Source organism: Paroedura picta, chromosome 14 (genome assembly GCF_049243985.1).
Source record: "Paroedura picta isolate Pp20150507F chromosome 14, Ppicta_v3.0, whole genome shotgun sequence".
NCBI classification, from domain to species: Eukaryota; Metazoa; Chordata; class Lepidosauria; order Squamata; family Gekkonidae; genus Paroedura; species Paroedura picta.
Window position 1 is genome coordinate 20,656,447 of NC_135382.1, and position 17,933 is coordinate 20,674,379.

General features: G+C 45.5%; 1 protein-coding gene across 1 annotated transcript; it reads left to right on the forward strand.

Annotated features, from left to right (window-relative positions):
* Window positions 1-753: 753 nt before the first annotated feature.
* Window positions 754-17,034, forward strand: UBA2 (ubiquitin like modifier activating enzyme 2). Its single transcript, XM_077309637.1, has 17 exons — window positions 754-1,024; window positions 5,264-5,347; window positions 5,641-5,711; window positions 6,468-6,532; window positions 6,860-6,960; window positions 7,060-7,181; window positions 9,006-9,073; window positions 9,849-9,970; window positions 10,545-10,644; window positions 11,651-11,811; window positions 12,046-12,139; window positions 12,305-12,417; window positions 12,500-12,655; window positions 13,064-13,160; window positions 14,325-14,430; window positions 14,923-15,053; window positions 16,013-17,034. Exons 1-17 carry the CDS (start codon window positions 896-898, stop codon window positions 16,192-16,194), a joined length of 1,902 nt encoding a protein of 633 aa, XP_077165752.1. The 5' UTR covers window positions 754-895; the 3' UTR covers window positions 16,195-17,034.
* Window positions 17,035-17,933: the final 899 nt, after the last annotated feature.

Sequence of the window (17,933 nt, forward strand, 5' to 3'; positions counted from 1 at the left end):
CAAAAGGCATTTCTCTGTATTTGTTAAGCAAGAAGTCATCCCAGTATCCAGCTTTCCTACTTGTCTGGAACAAGTAGTCTACCAGAAGGGAGAAGCTATGACTCACTGGCAGAGTAACAGAAGTTCAATCCCCAGAATCCCCTGTTAAAAATAATTGGGTAAGAGGTGACATGAAATTCTTTTAGGAGACTCTAGATACAACTAGGGGAAGGCACTGGCAAACCACCCCGTATTGAGTCTGCCATGAAAACGCTAGAGGGCGTCACCCCAAGGGTCAGACATGACTCGGTGCTTGCACAGGGGATACCTTTACCTTTAGATACAACTGGTCTTCAACTGAAGACTTGGCAACCCTCGTTCCACCTACCCAAAGAAGTGAGTGGTGACTGAAAAAAAGAACATATTGAAATAAATGTCACGAGCCCTTAAGGAGCCACTGCCTTTTTGTATTGCAACAAACTCTGGCTCATTTTAATGTTGTATTGATTTAAACTGTTGTATACCGCCAAGAGCTGGCCGAGCCAAAAGCGGTAGCATATAACTGCAAGAAATAAAACAAAAAATAAAGCAGCAAGTTGGGGTGGGTGGGGGGGGGGTCGGAGTGAGGAAGTCTCCAAATCTTCTCAAGCTTTAATCCTTGGGAACTCCCCGCATGGGGAAGCGGATTCTCTACATGCAGTTCCCCTCCACATCGCTAGAGGAAGGGTCACTCAAACCTAGAGACCATACAAGGCGCCTCTATGGTCCCGCGCGCGATGGAGGAGCGCATGCGCGGCCCCTCGCCCCACCTCTCCGCTCCTCATTCTCTTTCTCTCTCTCTCTCTCCGGCCTTTTCAACTCCCCCTCCCTTTTCCCGCCCGCTTCGCTCTCCTCGCGGGCGGCCTCCCGGCTGGCGATGGCGACCTTGCAGGGCGAGCTGGCCGAGGCTGTGGCCGCCGCGCGGCTGTTGGTGGTGGGCGCCGGAGGCATCGGCTGCGAGCTCCTCAAGGACCTCGTCCTCACCGGCTTCGTCAACATCGACGTGGTGAGGCGCGCGCGGGGCTGCGCCGAGGGGGGGCTCGCTCGCTCGCTCTCCCTCCCCCCTCCCCGGCGGGGTGGGCGGGGCCTGTGACGTCGCCGCGGGAAAAAGGCGCGAAGTCTCGGGCGGCCGCGCGGAGCCTCCACGTGCAGGGGCAGTCCACCCGGGAGGTCAGGCTGGCCGCAGAAGGCTGCCTTCTGCTCTTAGGCGCTTACGCAGGCTGACCGCTGATGGGTGTCGCCGGGCAAGGCTTACTTTTTTGATTGATTGGATTTCTATACCGCCTTTCCCTCGTGGGCGCAGGGCGGTTTATAACATGCATATTAAAATCACAGTCACAATCATAAAGCAGTTGGTGGGAATTATTAAAGTTATAGCCATAAAAATGTATAATATCATAATTTGCATTCCTCGCGATAGATTCAAGTGGGTAGCCGTGTTGGTCTGAAGTAGCACAACAGAAATTGAGTCCAATAGCGCCTTTAAAACTTCGTTGGTTTTGTTTCTTTGTTTGGATTTTTATACCGCCCAATCTTTACGGCTCTGGGCAGTTTAAAGGTGCTATTGGACTCCCATTTTTGTTATTCCTGGCAATGGTTCATAATCCCTTAGGAGCTTACTTGCGATATGAAATGGAACCTCTGTGTGCAAGGAGCAGTCCATCTGGAGGCTAGGCTTGCTGCTGGGTTCGGCCGTTCCCCTTCTGGTTGTCTGCCGGCAGGGGCAGGGTAGTGGCCAGGTGGATGCTTGTGCACCATTGTCTCTTTCTAGTGTTGTCTTATGTCAATGGTCATTTCTTTTTTTGATGATGTGTATTATACTTGTTTTTATTTTGGGAGCTTGCCTTTGGAAAGGCGGTGTGCAAGCTCTCAACATAAATCAGGTAATTAGCCATATTTTTACAAGTGATGTGAAACTCAGCTTCTGGATGCAGGAAAATGTTGATAAGCAGAAGCTTGTTCTGAGCCTGAAGGGCAGCCCCTGTCAAGCACTGCATTCATGATGATGGGCACACTTGTTCAGAGTGGAACCTGCATGAGCAGATTGTTTTGAAGCAGTAACTCAGACACTGTAGTCATAGTTGGGGGCCCAGGTTCAAATACCTACTCCGCCATGGAAGGTTGCTGGATGTCCTTGTGACACACTCTGCCTAACCTACACTTGTAGGGTTGTTGCAAGCATGGGTAGTCAACCTGTGGTCCTTCAGATGTTCATGGACTACAATTCCCATGAGCCCCCACCAGCGTTTGTAGTCCATGAACATCTGGAGGACCACAGGTTGACTACCCCTGCTTGCAAGGACTAAATAGAGGAAATGATAACTGTTTTGAGTCCCTGTTAGAAAGTTGGCACAAAAAGGAAGTAAATAAATAGTCATTTGGAATATCTGGTGTTGATTACATTCTTCAGAAGATACACATCACTTTAACTATGAGATGATCAGAGGCAGCTACTCAGCTACACTTAAACACTAGACTGGGGAGCCTGATCCCGCAGGGTAATTTTTATGTATGTTTGGAGTCAAATGCCCATTCTTGGGATGCATCTCCTATTTAATCTTTTTTAACTGTTCAGCATCTTGGCCATTGCACTGCAAAAACTCAGGGTGGGTAACCAGATACTTAGAAACACAAAATCTTCTTGGGCTGCCTTCTTGGCCATCAAAATGGCAACAAACTGGTGGGGGGTGCATGTTATTTCTGGGAAAAGATCACAGCTGCGTTCCAGTGCCTGCAGAGGAAGGGAAAGTTATTTAGCAGCTGATGGGCAGTTCTATGTGTTGCCTTGGCTAAAACGACATCGAGTTTCAGCTGTAAACTTCAGTTGTTTCAGTGTTTGGAGGCCATAGTGGGATGTGGATGTCATCTCTCAGGTATGTCTGGTTGAGCAGTTCAGGGTTTGATACTGGAAATACAGCCAGTTGAAGAGCCTATGGGAGGTACTATGAAGTCAGTGTAGATTCTTAAACCCTAGTGATTTGAGTAACTGATGGCTGATCCGCATGAGCTGTATGTACCTTTTGAAGCTTCCAAGGCACCTTTTAGGATATCCCCATGTATAGACCTTCTAGTCCAGCCTTTCTCAACTTTTTAACCATTAAGAAACCCTGAAAGATTCCATAGGCTTCAAGAAACCTCAGAAGTGATGCAGTGGTGAAGAATATGGTTGGGAAGCATAGTTATGCACATGCCCACCCGGGGCCCTTCCTCACCCTCACCAGGCCCATTATTGGCCATTTTGGGAGGGGTGGTGTGGTTTAAAATATATACAAATTTAATTAACGCCTACTCACTCAGGAAACCCTTCCAGGGCTGTCAAGAAACCCCAGGGTTTAATGAAACCCTGGTTGAGAAAGCCTGATCTATCTAGTCTGTATATTATGAAAGGAGCTTCTTGTGGCGCAGAATGGTAAGCGGCAGAAATGCTGTCTGAAGCTGTCCGTCCATGAGGTTGGGAGTTCGATCCCAGCAGCCGGCTCAAGGTTGACTCAGCCTTCCATCCTCCCGAGGTCAATAAAATGAGTACCCAGCTTGCTGCTGGGGGGCAAAACGGTAATGACTGGGGAAGGCACTGGCAAGGCCACCCTGTATTGAGTCTGCCATGAAAACGCTAGAGGGCGTCACCCCAAGGGTCAGACATGACTCGGTGCTTGCACAGGGGATACCTTTACCTTTATATTATGAAAGCATGAATTGAGACAGGTAGTCAAAATGATAGGATGGCCGTTATTTCCATGAGTATATATGGGCATTGTGTGTGTGTGTGAAAGCATTTCTTGAGAGAAATCATAGAATCTGAAGTTCATAATTTTCTGATTGCTGTGCCTCTTTATTTTGCTGAAAATATTGCCAAGGGTGAAGAATTCTTTCTACAGTGGTTTCAGGCACACATGTTTCCGCAACAGGTGCAAAACATTTTCTTTTAACACTCAATTTTTTATTAGAATTCATCCAAACATGGCTCAGTAGACTGGGATGTACTAGTTCAGCACTGCCATCTACTTCAGATTATCATGTCTGTACATGACTAATTTATTTTTGTTATGCAAATAAAACCAGTCAGATTGCTCGCTACTTGTGAGATAAAAGGTCAGAAAAAAAATCATAGGCTAGCAGCTGTTGCATGAATACTAGATTTCTTTCTGTTTTTGAATTGTCACTGCTGTTATGTCCTGACTTCCTGTGTATATATCAGATAGTACTGAGACTGTTGGAATGGGAACTTTATGTTGGTAATCTGAAATTCTGGGTTATGCTTCAATATTCTTTATCCTGCAGAGACTTCTATAGGTACAGAAGCAGTTAATCTCAGCTTGATCTGAATGTGGTTCTGATACTATAGCATGCTTTTTTGGAGTAAATGTCTTAATTGTTTGGTTGACTCCTTAAGTCAGTTTAGACCAGGGTTTTGTGAAACCCTGGGATTTCTTGGTGGCTATGGAAGGGTTTCCCAAATGGGTGGGAGTTAATTTTTAGTAACTTTCCTTTAAATTTGTAAACATTTATCAGGTGATATGACCATATATGGTCATGTCGACCTACCTACCCCCTCCCAAAATGGCCAATGAGGGGCCTGGAGGGGGTGGGAAGGGGAGGGGCCCTGGGTGGACATGTACACTGCTATGCTTCGCAACCACATTCTGGACCATCACGTCACTTCTGGGGTTTCTCGAAGACTGAATAATTTTTCTGAGTTTTCTCAATGATAAAGTTGAAAAAGGCTGGCTTAGGCATACATCTGTAGGCTTGGCTGTTGTGGACACAGATGAAAGAGCATGCAAGACACTCTTTGAAATAGTATAACTGTTTGTTGCCATTTCCCATTTGAATGTTGTAGAGATAAAGAGAGGACTTTTCTAACCTAGGTTTGATTCAAAACATAACGGAAAGCATGCTGTACCGTTTCCAAATTCAAAAGGAGAATAATTTCAATGGTACTTCAGGTCAAAGCTCCCGCAGGTGGAAAGCTCACACATCAGCCCTCTTTTGTGAATTGTCCTTAGCTTTGCATATGCAAGGAATATTTTAACTGAAGCCGTATTCGAGCTGTCTATCCTTCTCTTGTATTCTTGACCAAGACAGTTCCAGGAGGACTTGGTATGAAATCTATTTCTGAATGGTTGGGGCAGCTGGTAACCAGAGTGGAGATGTGGGAAGCGTTTCCTCTCACGACACAGCCATGAAGGGTTGTCTTTGTGAATTAATTTGAACAAACCTGAAGTATTTGCAATTTATGTATTTCTAGATTGATCTGGATACCATTGATGTCAGTAATCTCAACAGGCAGTTCTTGTTTCAAAAGAAACATGTTGGCAGATCAAAAGCACAGGTGAGAGGAATTCAGACTTTCATCCTCATCTCATAAGTACTCAAGACAGTTGTCTAAGTGGTGTTGGAAAACAAACAAACCTGTTTGTTGGCTGGAAGAAAATTGGATGTAACAACTGCAAATAGTTCCACCTCTGTCTTCTATAGAACTACTGAAACATCCTAAATGTTGACTGATAGTCGTTTATAAATTCTTAAAACACCTGAGCCTTTTTTAGAGCACAGCTTGAAATTTAGCGGCATGTATTACTTGAATAGTTGGAAAGTTGGGCGTGTGTTCTGGCTGTTTTGCAGGTTGCCAAGGAAAGTGTTTTACGGTTCCGTCCAGAAGCAAATATTACAGCTTATCATGACAGCATTATGAAGTATGTCCCTTTCTTTCCTGAAACACTTGCAGATAAGTTCATAGGGGTGGCAAGCCCACAAGCATTTTCTCTTGTTTTGTGGGCCCATGATACCTTTGTTAATAATTGGTGGCACAATATGACTGTGTGCAGCAAGAAGAAACTGTTCCCAGTCACAAAAGCTCTACTGCTCGGGAGGGATTCCTTCTTAGGGAACTAAGCAAATGGCTGTTGTTACTCAGTTATTTTTTTTATTTTAAGAATGGCTGTTAATCAAGAAGGGTACATTTGCTTAGTCTGTAATTATGTCCTGCTTTTGTGTGAAATTATATACTTTGAATGTGCAGGAATTGTAAGAAGGTTTTTGTAAGGTCATACTATATGGGTTAATTTGAATGCAAGTTCCTGTGCCACGCTGCATGCTGTATATAGTAGATGCTTGAGGATTTTGAAACTAGTGTATACCATCAACTATATGTATTCAAAACAAAAAAAATCTTGCAAGACCTTCTGCCTGGAAATGTAGCAAGCAGTTCAGATCTGAAAACAACAAGCCATTGGGGGAAATTACACTGGATTCACATTTGCTTAGTTATTGGACCAAAACGTAGTCCTTCTATTTTGGCCTGAGCTTTTTAACTGTATAAGGAATTGGGGGCATACCAAATGAATGTTTTAAAATGAACTGATTCTGTCATTTGTCCTATTCTTTGCTGTCAGGTGTAAACCAGTGGACCTACAAAGCATTCAATGTATGTATGTGCTCTTTTTCTGCAGCCCTGACTATAATGTGGAATTTTTCCGGCAGTTTACACTGGTCATGAATGCCTTGGATAACAGAGGTGAGATTTTTGCATTCCAGTATGAGACAGATGAGCTCCAAAGCCTTGAAATGGGAAGTATTGAATTCTGCCTTCTTCTGGCCTGGGCACACTTGCAACCACTTGCAATTTTTTTTCACTCTCTAGCAGCCTTTCCATTTAAAAAATCATCTAGGACTTCGGGAGTGCATGTTAAGAAAGGCTGTTAATTCTCTTGCACGTCTGAGTTGCTTGGGGATTTACTGCTTTAAAAAGAAGGGAAGAGTCAAAATGGACTGACGGGCTAGTTTGGGCCAAGAGACAACATTTGGAAAGTCAGTGACTGTTCTCTCATTCTTCTGCATCCAGCTGCCCGGAATCATGTGAACCGGATGTGCCTGGCTGCCGATATCCCCCTTATAGAGAGTGGAACTGCTGGCTACCTTGGACAAGTGACAGTTATCAAAAAGGTGGGACCATTGTCGTTCTCTTTGTCTGTTGCTGTGGCATTATGGTCTCAGGTTACTGTTTCCCACTAACTTCATGGGGGAAAACCATGTTTCTTTTAGGGAGTGACAGAGTGTTATGAATGCCATCCTAAACCAACCCAGAAAACTTTTCCAGGCTGTACAATCCGCAACACTCCTTCTGAACCCATCCATTGTATTGTGTGGGCAAAGTATTTATTCAAGTAAGCTTTTCTTTCTTTAAAAAAAATGCCATCTCCAAGCATGTTCTTTCCAACTTTCTGCCTAAAAGCATTGCCATCCTGTGCATGTGTCAGTCCTGCTTTTCGTGCTTCCGGGACCTGGGCCCTTATCTGGATTGAGCTGCAGGTTATTGGCTTTCATCTTATCCACTATCACCTGCAGGCACCACTTCAGGGCATCTGTTGTCTTGCCTGTCCAGCTGAAAAGGAGACACCTTGTCGCGTATCATCCACTTATCAATGATTCCTTAGTTCAGTTCCCTAGATGATTCTCCCAACAGTTTCCTGGGCATGTTAAATAACATGAGGGGGATGACACAACAGAGCCCTGCAGGATTGGCGTTTTAAAGTTCAGAGTGTTGAACAGGTTTTTTCCAGCGGCTCTTTTGGCTTTCAGTCCACCATGTAGAAGAAAAAGCAGAAGAGAAGAGTTGGTTTTTATACCCTGCCTTTTCACTACCTGAAGGAGTCTCAAGGCGACTTAACATCACCTTCCCCTTTCCTCTCCCCACAACAGACACCCTGTGAGGTGGGTGAGGCTGAGAGAGCTCTGATATCACTTCTTGGTCAGAACAGCTTTATCAGTGCTGTGATGAGCCCAAGGTCACCCAGCTGGCTGCATGTGAAGGAGCAGAGTATCAGACTCAGCTTGCCAGATTAGAAACCACCACTCTTAACCACAACACCATGCTGGCTCTCCACGCATGGCACCCATAATGCCTTCCTCAGCTAACTGAGCCAGAAGGATGCTATGGTGAATTATAGTAAAACCTCTGAGAGGTCCGTGAAAATCAGCAGGGTCACAGTCCCCCATCTTATTTCCTAGCAGTGATCATCAGAAAAGGCAAGCATTATGGCTTGTGTCTCAGAACCGAGGCTGAAACAAGACTAAAATGAGTCCAGTAATCCTTTTTCATTCAAGAATGTCTGGAACTGTATGGCCACTGTTTGTTGCAGCTTCTTTCCCATGCAGTGACTATTTTTCCTGGCTGACAGTCCAGGGTATAAGGAAAGGGGGTATGATAACTATCTTTTTTGAGGCAGCTGGAGTGACTCCCTCTGCTAAAAAACCACTCCAGCTAGATAATATGGCCAAAAGTGGGCAAGGATCAAGCTAGAAGTGTGGCTCGGTTAGAACACCCACTTTTCGCATAAAAGGTTCCAGGTTCAGTTCTCAGCATCTCCAGTTTTAAATGATTAGGTAGTAAATGAAGTGGAATATCTGTGCCTGAGACCCTGAACAACTGCTGCCAGTGTAGACCTTAATAGACCAAGGCTCTGAATGGAAACAGCTTCCTGTGATCTAGTCTGTAGAGCTGAAGACTTGTGTTAGGCTTGTGTGCAGAATTTTGGATAAAAGGCAGTTTAAATTAGGCTTCTGTTCTGTCTCTTTGCATGTCTCACCTTTGCCTATTTCTAGAAAAGTTCACTTCTCTTTTCTGCTTTACTTGGAGGAAGTGTTCAGGCATGCACAAGTCAGGCCTGTCCAGTATAAGAAGGCAGAGCACAGATTTCAAAGCTAGCAAAATGAGGCATTGATATCCCACCCCCAAATAAAAAACCTAAAGCTGCTTCGTAGGGTTCCCAGAGGAACTCCCATTAAGGTACTGATTAGACCAGTACTAACTTCAGCAGATTTACTGTATCATGTGCTTGCATATCATTCTTTAGGAATATTTTCTCTTGCAAACAGATCACTAAGTACATCAATCTCTTGCTTTTAACAATATCTCAGTAAAAATTCTTCAGTCTCCAGACTAGAAAGGATTTATACATATATGCCTTGTTGTTCTTTTAACTATACAGTCAGTTATTTGGAGAAGAAGATGCTGATCAAGAAGTATCCCCCGACAGAGCTGATCCCGAAGCTGCTTGTAAGTGTAAAATTGTCTGTTTGTCGCCATTTGTGGAGCCATCTCACACATCTGATGGAGGGTTCTAGTCCTCAGAAGCTTGAATAAAAATGTGTTGGCCTTTAAGACGCCAAAAGATGCTTGCTTTTTTATTCCAAACTTGCATCGGAGTCTCTCTAAGGAACTCCTTCTGGAGTCTGTGTTCAGCTACTTGCTTTTCCATTTGGGGAGAACTTCCTTTCCTAGAAGATTGGCTGCCACTCAGAAATGTTTTCCTTTGTCTCTACTTCCAAACTATACATTTCTGGAAGCTCCTCTGAACCTTTATCCTTCCCTCTTTGAATTTTAAGTTCCCCACTTCAGACACCAAAATGGAATACTTTAAATACTGCGCCAAGCATTCTGATTTTTTAGAAGAAGAGTTTGTTCTTATATGCCGCTTTTCTCTACCTGAAGGAGTCTCAAAGCGGCTTAGTCACCTTCCCTTTCCTCTCCCCACAACAGACACCCTGTGGGGTGGGTGAGGTTGAGAGAGCCCTGATATTACTGCTCGGTCAGAACAGCTTTCTCAGTGCTGTGGCGAGCCCAAAGTCACCCAGCTGGCTGCATGTGGAGGAGGAGCAGGGAATTGACCCTGGCTTGCCAGATTAGAAGTCCGCACTCCTAACCACTACATCAAACTGGCAGTATTTACAGTGCCAGAGACCCTGTACATATTCCTAAGGCAGTATGCCAGTATGGTGTGATGTAGATAAAATGAGTGACCTTAATAATAAATAAAGCTGTTGTTTGGCAGGGGAGCCAGCAGAAGCGGAGGCCAGGGCAAGAGCTTCTAATGAAGATGGTGGCATTAAACGCGTCTCTACCAAGGAATGGGCAAAATCAACAGGATATGATCCAGTTAAACTCTTCACGAAGGTACTGGGTCCTGTGAAAAGCTATTGGCTTCCACGTATGTTGAGGAAACGTTCTAGTGAAATAGGGGCTGCAGAGTGGCAAGAGGCAAGGGAATGATATCATGTGGTTCTAGATTCAAAATCTGGTTCTCTACCCAACTTGGCCCCTGGGGACATATTGAGATACTTTACTGGTTGACAGATATCATTTATGGTGTTTCTAGAAGAGGTTAGCAACAGAGGCTAAGTGACAAATTCAGATGGCCGTAGCCTGGTGCTACATTTTCATGTGCTGCTTCCATCACTCAATGGGTCTCATTGTGGAAGCGCACTAAGCTTGGGACTCTCATCGCCTAGCACAGGGGTAGTCAAACTGCGGCCCTCCAGATGTCCATGGACTACAATTCCCATGAGCCCCTGCCAGCGAATGCTGGCAGGGGCTCATGGGAATTGTAGTCCATGGACATCTGGAGGGCCGCAGTTTGACTACCCCTGGCCTAGCGGAATGTGAACTGGCAAAGAAATACTCAGAGAGTAACAGGAACTCCCAGTGCATTGTATCCTATTAGACTTGCTTTCCAAATCTTGTCTTTAAGCTTTTCAAAGATGACATCCGGTATCTACTAACGATGGATAAACTCTGGAGGAAACGGAAACCCCCAATGCCTCTGGACTGGAACGAAATACAAAAACAGGGTAGGCATTTCTTGTCCTATGGTGACTGTAAAAACAAAAGGCTGCCTTTTTAGGAAGGGATTAGCCCTGTAGGTTTTGCCAAGGTGTCCCCTCCAAGGAGCTTTTCCTCTGTTCTCAGCAACCCTGGAACAGTCCAAGGCCTTCTCTGTTACCTCTGTTCTAGATTACAGGTAGTCAACCTGTGGTCCTCCTGATGTCCATGGACTACAATTCCCATGAGCCCCTGCCAGCAAATGCTGGCAGGAGCTCATGGGAATTGTAGTCCATGGACATCTGGAGCAGTGGTCCCCAACCCCCGGTCCAGGGACTGGTACCGGTCCGTGGATCAGTCAGTACTGGGCCACGGCTCCTCCTCTTCCTCCTCCCCGGCTGCTGCCTCGGGGATTGCCCTGCCACTCTGCCGCTGGCTCACCTTTGGTGCTCTCCAGCCGCCGCCATGGCAGGGGCTCCCCCTCGGCATGGCACTGCGCAGCTGTTGCTGGCAGCGCCCCCCAGAGGGCAGCGGGAATTCAGGGGTGCTGACGGGAAAGCAAGTGGAGCAGGGGCTCAGGCAGCAGCGATGTCCCTCGGCAAAAGTAAAATTGGCCTCAGTAAAATTGTCAAGCGTTGACCGGTCCTCGGTGATAAAAAGGTTGGGGACCACTGATCTGGAGGACCACGGACTACCCCTGTTCTAGATGTGCGTCAAATATCTGTGAGCCCCTTGAGACATAATTGGGCTTTTCTAATGGAGTTGGGTCACCCCCTCCTCCAGGAATCAAGTGTCGAGAGATCCTGTAATGTTCATGTTTGTGTGATCTAGCCCATTGCTGCATATAATTCAGGATTCTGTTTTTGTTTTGTGAACAAAAAAAATTGTATTTGCACATGGTGTTTAGGACTCATTTTCAGGCATGACACATAGCAATTCAGTTAGAAAAGATTAATTTGGAGGATGCAGCAATGGCTTTTAAAACTCAAGTTTGCCCATCATCTGCTAACTTAACCTGCTTTTCCCCCTTTGAAGCGAACAATACATCTGACCAACAGAATGAGCCGTCTTTGGGCCTTAAAGATCAACAGGTTCTGGATGTCAAGAGCTATGCACGTCTCTTTTCTAAAAGCGTAGAGACTCTGAGGGCTCAGCTGACAGAAAAGGGTGACGGAGCTGAACTTACATGGGATAAGGTTAGTAGGCAAACACTTTCTGGCCTGTTGCATGTGGAACAGAACTGCTGACTGGGCTGCACATTTGGGCTTGAGCTTTTCACATACCAAAACGATAAATACCAGCCGGTGTTGCAGGCTGCTGTAAGTATGAGTGTCTTTAAGAGAATTATTTTAAACACATTTAATGTTGTACTTAAACTGAATTGTGCCTCTCTTTTTTTAATTCTGTGAAATGGGTAAACTGGTTGACAGGATGATCCTCCTGCGCTGGACTTTGTCACGGCTGCTGCAAACCTCAGGATGCATATTTTTAGTATGAATATGAAGAGCCGGTTTGATATCAAATGTAAGAATAAAATGTTTCACTTGACTTTTCCCAGTATTTGCGCTCTCTCTCTCTCTCTCTCTGTTTGTGTGTGTGTGTTTGTGTGTTTGTGTATGTCTGCCTCTCTGTCTCTCTTTGTGTCTCTGTGTCTCTCTTACATGGCCTCTGTTTCTGCTTGTTCTGCAGCCATGGCAGGAAACATCATCCCTGCTGTCGCTACCACTAATGCTATCATTGCCGGGCTGATAGTACTGGAGGGCTTAAAGATTCTCTCGGGAAAAATAGAGCAGTGCAGAGCAGTAAGTCTAGTTATTTTTTTTCCTTTCCTTTTTTGCTGCTTGTACATGCTGGATATTTACTGCTCCTTTTCTGTTCTTGAAGATATTCCTTAATAAACAACCAAACCCAAGAAAAAAGCTGCTTGTCCCTTGCGCTTTGGATCCCCCAAATCCCAACTGCTACGTGTGCGCGAGCAAGCCAGAAGTGACTGTGAAACTGAACGTCCACAAAGTGACTGTGTTGACGCTGCAGGATAAAGTAAGCAAGCTTCTTTCTCCACTTACAGCGGTGTTCATGAATTTCTCAGCTACAGAATCTGTACCTACTACAGGCACCGGTGTTTTCTGCAGGCTGCGGTTTCTATGCAAGCCTTCAAGGGCAGCCCACGTAGAACACACTGCAGTCATCTAACCCGGAAGCCATCAAGGCTTTGATGATGGCAGAGGTCTTATAGCAAGGCACACACGTTTTATAGCTGAGAGTTTGGAAGCTTTGTTTTTAAAATCAAGGTTTAAGATGCAATTTGCTTCCAGTTGTATCTTTCTGTCTAGTAAAGCAAGCTTGTGTGAGTATTCTCTCAGTTTTTGTCGTGTGGTTTGGGAAGATGTAGTGAGCCTTTCTTTGGTGGTTAATTTTTTTTCCTGGTTAACATTTTTGCCCTTCCAGATAGTGAAAGAAAAATTTAATATGGTGGCGCCAGATGTTCAGATAGAAGATGGGAAAGGAACTATTCTCATCTCTTCAGAAGAAGGAGAAACTGAAGGTAAGTAATTAATACTTAATCTACAATGAAGGGAGTATCCGCAGCCAGCCTAACCTTAAAGAAACTTTCGCCTTTGGTGCACGTATTGCCTAGGCACTGGAGATTCTAACAACAACCATGCAGATGTTAACTGTCACAAGCCATGTTTGTACATCAGAGAATCCCTGTCCTCATACACAAGTATTGTCCAAGCTGCAAGGGGTGGAGGCGGGATCTCTCCGTGGTACCTGCTTGGCCAGGGAAGGAGGGTTGAAATTTATGCATTATTGATCCTGGGGAAAACATAGAGGGTGCATTACTCGGATCCCACCAACTATTTGTGGCTATGGAGGACCTTGCATTCTAGGCCTTCTGTATTTGATTGGTTTAATCAGGCTCATGTTCCCCTTTGGCAAATACCTGCTCTTCTTTGACATGGGCAGGTGTAAGCCTCCTCTTGTCTAGTTAGGCATCATGTTACTTCCACTGCTCTAAGAACATAAGCAGAGTCCTGCTGGGTCAGTTCAGTGGCTCATCTAGTCCAGCCTTCTGTTTCACATGCAGCCAGCCAGTTATCATGAAGGACTGACAACAGGGCATGATGTTGTCTCCTGGCCACTAGTATTTGGAGGTTTACTGCCTCTGAATGTGAAGGTTTCCCTCAGTCCCCTCAGACACTTAAAGACATGTCCTCCATGATTCTTTTAGTTCCTTTTTAAAAGGAAAGAGAGGTCCAAAAGTATGGCTCAAATTAATAAACCTATTTAAAGTTGAAGCATCAAGTCTGTTTTTCTATTTGTAGAAATTCAGTCAAATCAAAACGAGGCTCCGGGTTACACACTCGTTTTCACTGTTCATAACACCTTCATCAGTGGTAAACCTCATAGAACGTGAAATAATAGTAATATCTTCTGATAGTTATTTCTGCTAGTCAATGCATGCTTCTAGTATCAGTGTGGCTACCAGCTCTCAAAATGTTATGGAGACCCTTCTGTCCATTAGCAAATCTGCTTTATTAATTGTAGCCATACTTTTAGACCTCTCTTTCCTTTTTGACTTGGTCAGCCCAATTGGAATTCTGTTTTAGTTCCCTTTTGCTTGCGGTCATACAATAGTTAGCATAACTGGGTTGTCCGAGCCTCGGGAGTTGACCACTGCAAACTAGGGGTCTTTGGTTTTTCCTAGCAAATAACCATCGGAAGCTGTCGGACTTTGGGATCAGAAATGGCACTCGGCTGCAAGCGGATGACTTCCTTCAGGACTACACCCTGCTGATCAATCTCCTCCACAAGTGAGGCCTCTGTAGTGCTTTGGTGGTACCAGTCAGTGAGGGAAGAGCCTCCAGTGGAAGGGGGTACCTTTCTAATCAGGACGCCAGCTCTGCATTCATCAGAAACACAGGATGAAACTGAGAAATAGTATTTCTCTTTCTTTGCGGAGAGAGAATTTCTCAGGTCAGCTGCTGGAGCTGTGTTCATGGGCCGTGGTGCGCAGCTTGGGTAGGTGCTGAGGAGAAGTCATGTCCAAAGCATGCAGCAGGATTGGAATCTCTGAGCTGGATTCCTCGCCCCTGCCCTGCCACTTCATTGCGCAGAGCTGATTTATTTATTCAATAACACATTTCTATTGGGGCTCAAGTCTGGAGTCTTCCTCCAGTCTGAGCCTTCCTCCAACAAGAAGTAGCTCATCCGTCTGTCGGAGGCTGGCTTCCGAGGGGACGGTAGAGCCCTCCCCTCTCCCCTGTTGTCTGTGCCCTCAAGCGTTGTTCTTGTTTTTAAATTAGTGAAGAGCTTCCGAAAGATGTGGAGTTCGAGGTGGTGGGAGATGACGTGGTCGGTCCCAAGCCATCCGAGCAGCCTGCTAAGAACATCACCAACGGGAGTGACGATGGGGTGCAGCCGTCAACATCCACAGGTAAGGAATGACCATGGTTGTGGTGGCTGGAGGCGGCCTGATACATTCCCAGAGAGAGTGGCAGCCTTGGCACTGGGTGACAGGTGAGAAGATGTGCTACGGTCAGTAGTGCAAATTTCCAGCTGTTCTCTTGAGCTTGGGTTTTTCGTGGTTTTCTCCTTAGGTGTAGAGAATAGTTGCGTTGGGTTACAGTGGAACAAGTAGATTCAAGTCCAGTGGCATCGTAGAGATCATCAAGGTTTTGGGAGTATACACCTCCAAGAGTCAAAACTCCCTTGAAAGCTTACACCGGGCTTTCTCAACCAGGGTTTTATGAAACCCTGGGGTTTCTTGATGACCCTAGAAGGGTCTCTCAAATGGATGGGTGTTACATTTTTAATCTGTTTTTTTAAATTTGTTAAACATTTATCGGGTGACACGATCGTATACGGTCATGTTGATCCGACCTGCCTCAAATAGTCACCGAAGGGTCTGGAGGGATGGGAAGGAGAGGAGCCCTGGTGGGTGGCATGTCCACGGCTATGCTTCTCCCAACCATATTCTGCATGATCGCACCGCTTCTGGGGTCTCTTACGGCCTGAAGGATGTTTCAGGGGTTTCTTGATGGTGAAAAACATTGAGAAAGGCTGGCTTATACCCTGAAAACGTTGTTGATTCCGGACTTGGATCCAGCTGTTTTCTGCTGCTTTGGATTGCTTAAACTTTAGACACATGTTCCTAACAGCTACTAGTTAAAAAAAAACAACAACAACCATACTGCAGATGACTGTTGCGAAATGGCCATGTATTTCCTGAACAATTCAGCACCAGTCACTTTGCAGAGTAGTTGTGCAGTTATTGAAGTGGCTAGTCCTGGCATGTAAGCACACAGTGCATTATCCCACATCTTTAGATGGAACTTGGACCTCCTCGGGAGAAGAAATTCAGGCTGCTCTCTCTAACGAGCCTGTCTTTTGCAGCTCAAGATGAAGAGGATGATGTCCTGATTATCGAAACCGAGGAAGGTCCTTCCAGCAACGCTGACAGTGTGGAGAATAAAAACCGGAAGAGGAAGCTGGATGACAAGGAGCAAGCTGGCACCAAGAGGATGCGCTCAGAGACGCCGGCAGAAGAGCAGGATGACGTGATTGCCATAGACTGAGTGCTGGACGATTCCAGCCGGTGGGATGTGCCAAGAAGACAGATGACGGGGTGTGGGAAATGTCCAGAACTAGAGGCTGCCAAGGGCTTTTGCTCCAAAAGCTTTTGCTCCACCAGCAGTGCTCCTGGCTTGCAGAATCTGTACCCGTTCCCATTCAGTAGCATTTAGAACTCCTCCAGTATGATATACTAAATATAGTAGACCTTTTTAGTTTCTTTGTTTAAAAAAAAAAATCCCTTGAACGGTCATGAAAACAAAGCATGTTTTTGTGTATATAATGTTTTGAAGGTTCAAACAGGATCAGCAAATCAAGGGGAATTCTGGTTTAGTGGCTTTATCACAGCAGAAGTTCTGAAAGGTTTTCATCCTGGCTGGGGGGGGGGGGGGGAACCCTAGCTCTAGCCATTTTTCACACCCTCAAAGCAAAAAACAAAAAAATCTTGGAAGGTAAACAAAAGTCATGTTTCAAAGGTTCAGCCGGCACAAATGTACATTACTGTAAAACGATTAATTTGCTCTTTCAGCTCATACTGCCGGATGTTCGACGTCAGGAGCAGACTTTGGTGTACTGTTACAGTTTCGGGTTATTTATATGGGATGTTTTGTAAAATTCAAATTCTGCTACTTTACCAGTCATCTGATGGACCAAATAAACACCTGAGCGACTTGCTATATATCTGTCTGAGCAGCCCACCTCTGTGCTGATCTGAGGATTGGTAATATGTCTTCGGGCTTAATACTTAAACTGGTTTGCTTTAATCACCCTGCAGGTATAAGACAGGACATCCTTTTGAATTGAAAAAGGAAGTGATTTTTTTAAAATAAAAACTTTGTTGCTGATTTGGTTCGATCTTTCTTGATCAGTCATGTGCTGTAACAATGGTTGCCAACCTGAAAATCTCCCCCTGTTACAGTTGATCTCCGGGTGACTGAGACAAATTCCCATGGAGAAAACAGATTTGTTGGAGGACAGATTTAATGGCATCATGCCCTACTTGAGCTCCTTCCCCTCCCCAAGTATCCAGGAACCTAGAGCTGCCAACTCTGGGTTACATGCTTCTAGTAAGCCCTTGAATACGTTTCATTGCTTTACAGCCACACGGGTAGATCAGGGGTGCCGGAAGTCTACCAGGAGTTTACACACTGTTGAATTGTTTGCCAGTGGCTTTGCGTGTGTGGACCAAGCATTCCTCTTGTGAAAGATTGCTACCTTAATAATGTGCAGAGGCCACGATGGGGTTAGCTGCCCTGTACCTTGCGAGGGAGAAGTCCCTAGTCTCATCTCTGGGGCCTTCCTGACTCGTCCGGCCTGCTGCTTTGCTCAATCCTAGGATAGTACCAGCATTGCCTACAGCTCTGTGCTGGAGGAACCATGTACACTTCACTGCTTCCTGGTGTGGTGGTGTCATTGCATACTTTATGTTTGAGGATTTTTCCGGGCTGGCACCCCAGTAGGTTGAGGTGGCATGAGAACCGCTTCCCTTGCAGACCCTAAAGATTCTCTTGCGGATCTCTCCTAGCAGCCAGAGTAGGTTAGACAGTGCTGGGGGTTTGGAGATGCTCCAGGGTTCTGTAATCCCTCTTGCACTATGCAGCACACCTACACCCAAGTAGAGCAAACCTTAATTGCCTTGAGCTTAAGAATTTGCAGTGCAAGAAATGGGCAGTGTGCTTGGTTTGGAGATAAAGGAAAGCCAGCAGAAGAGCTTTACCCTATCATGCCAGTGAGGGTAGTGGCT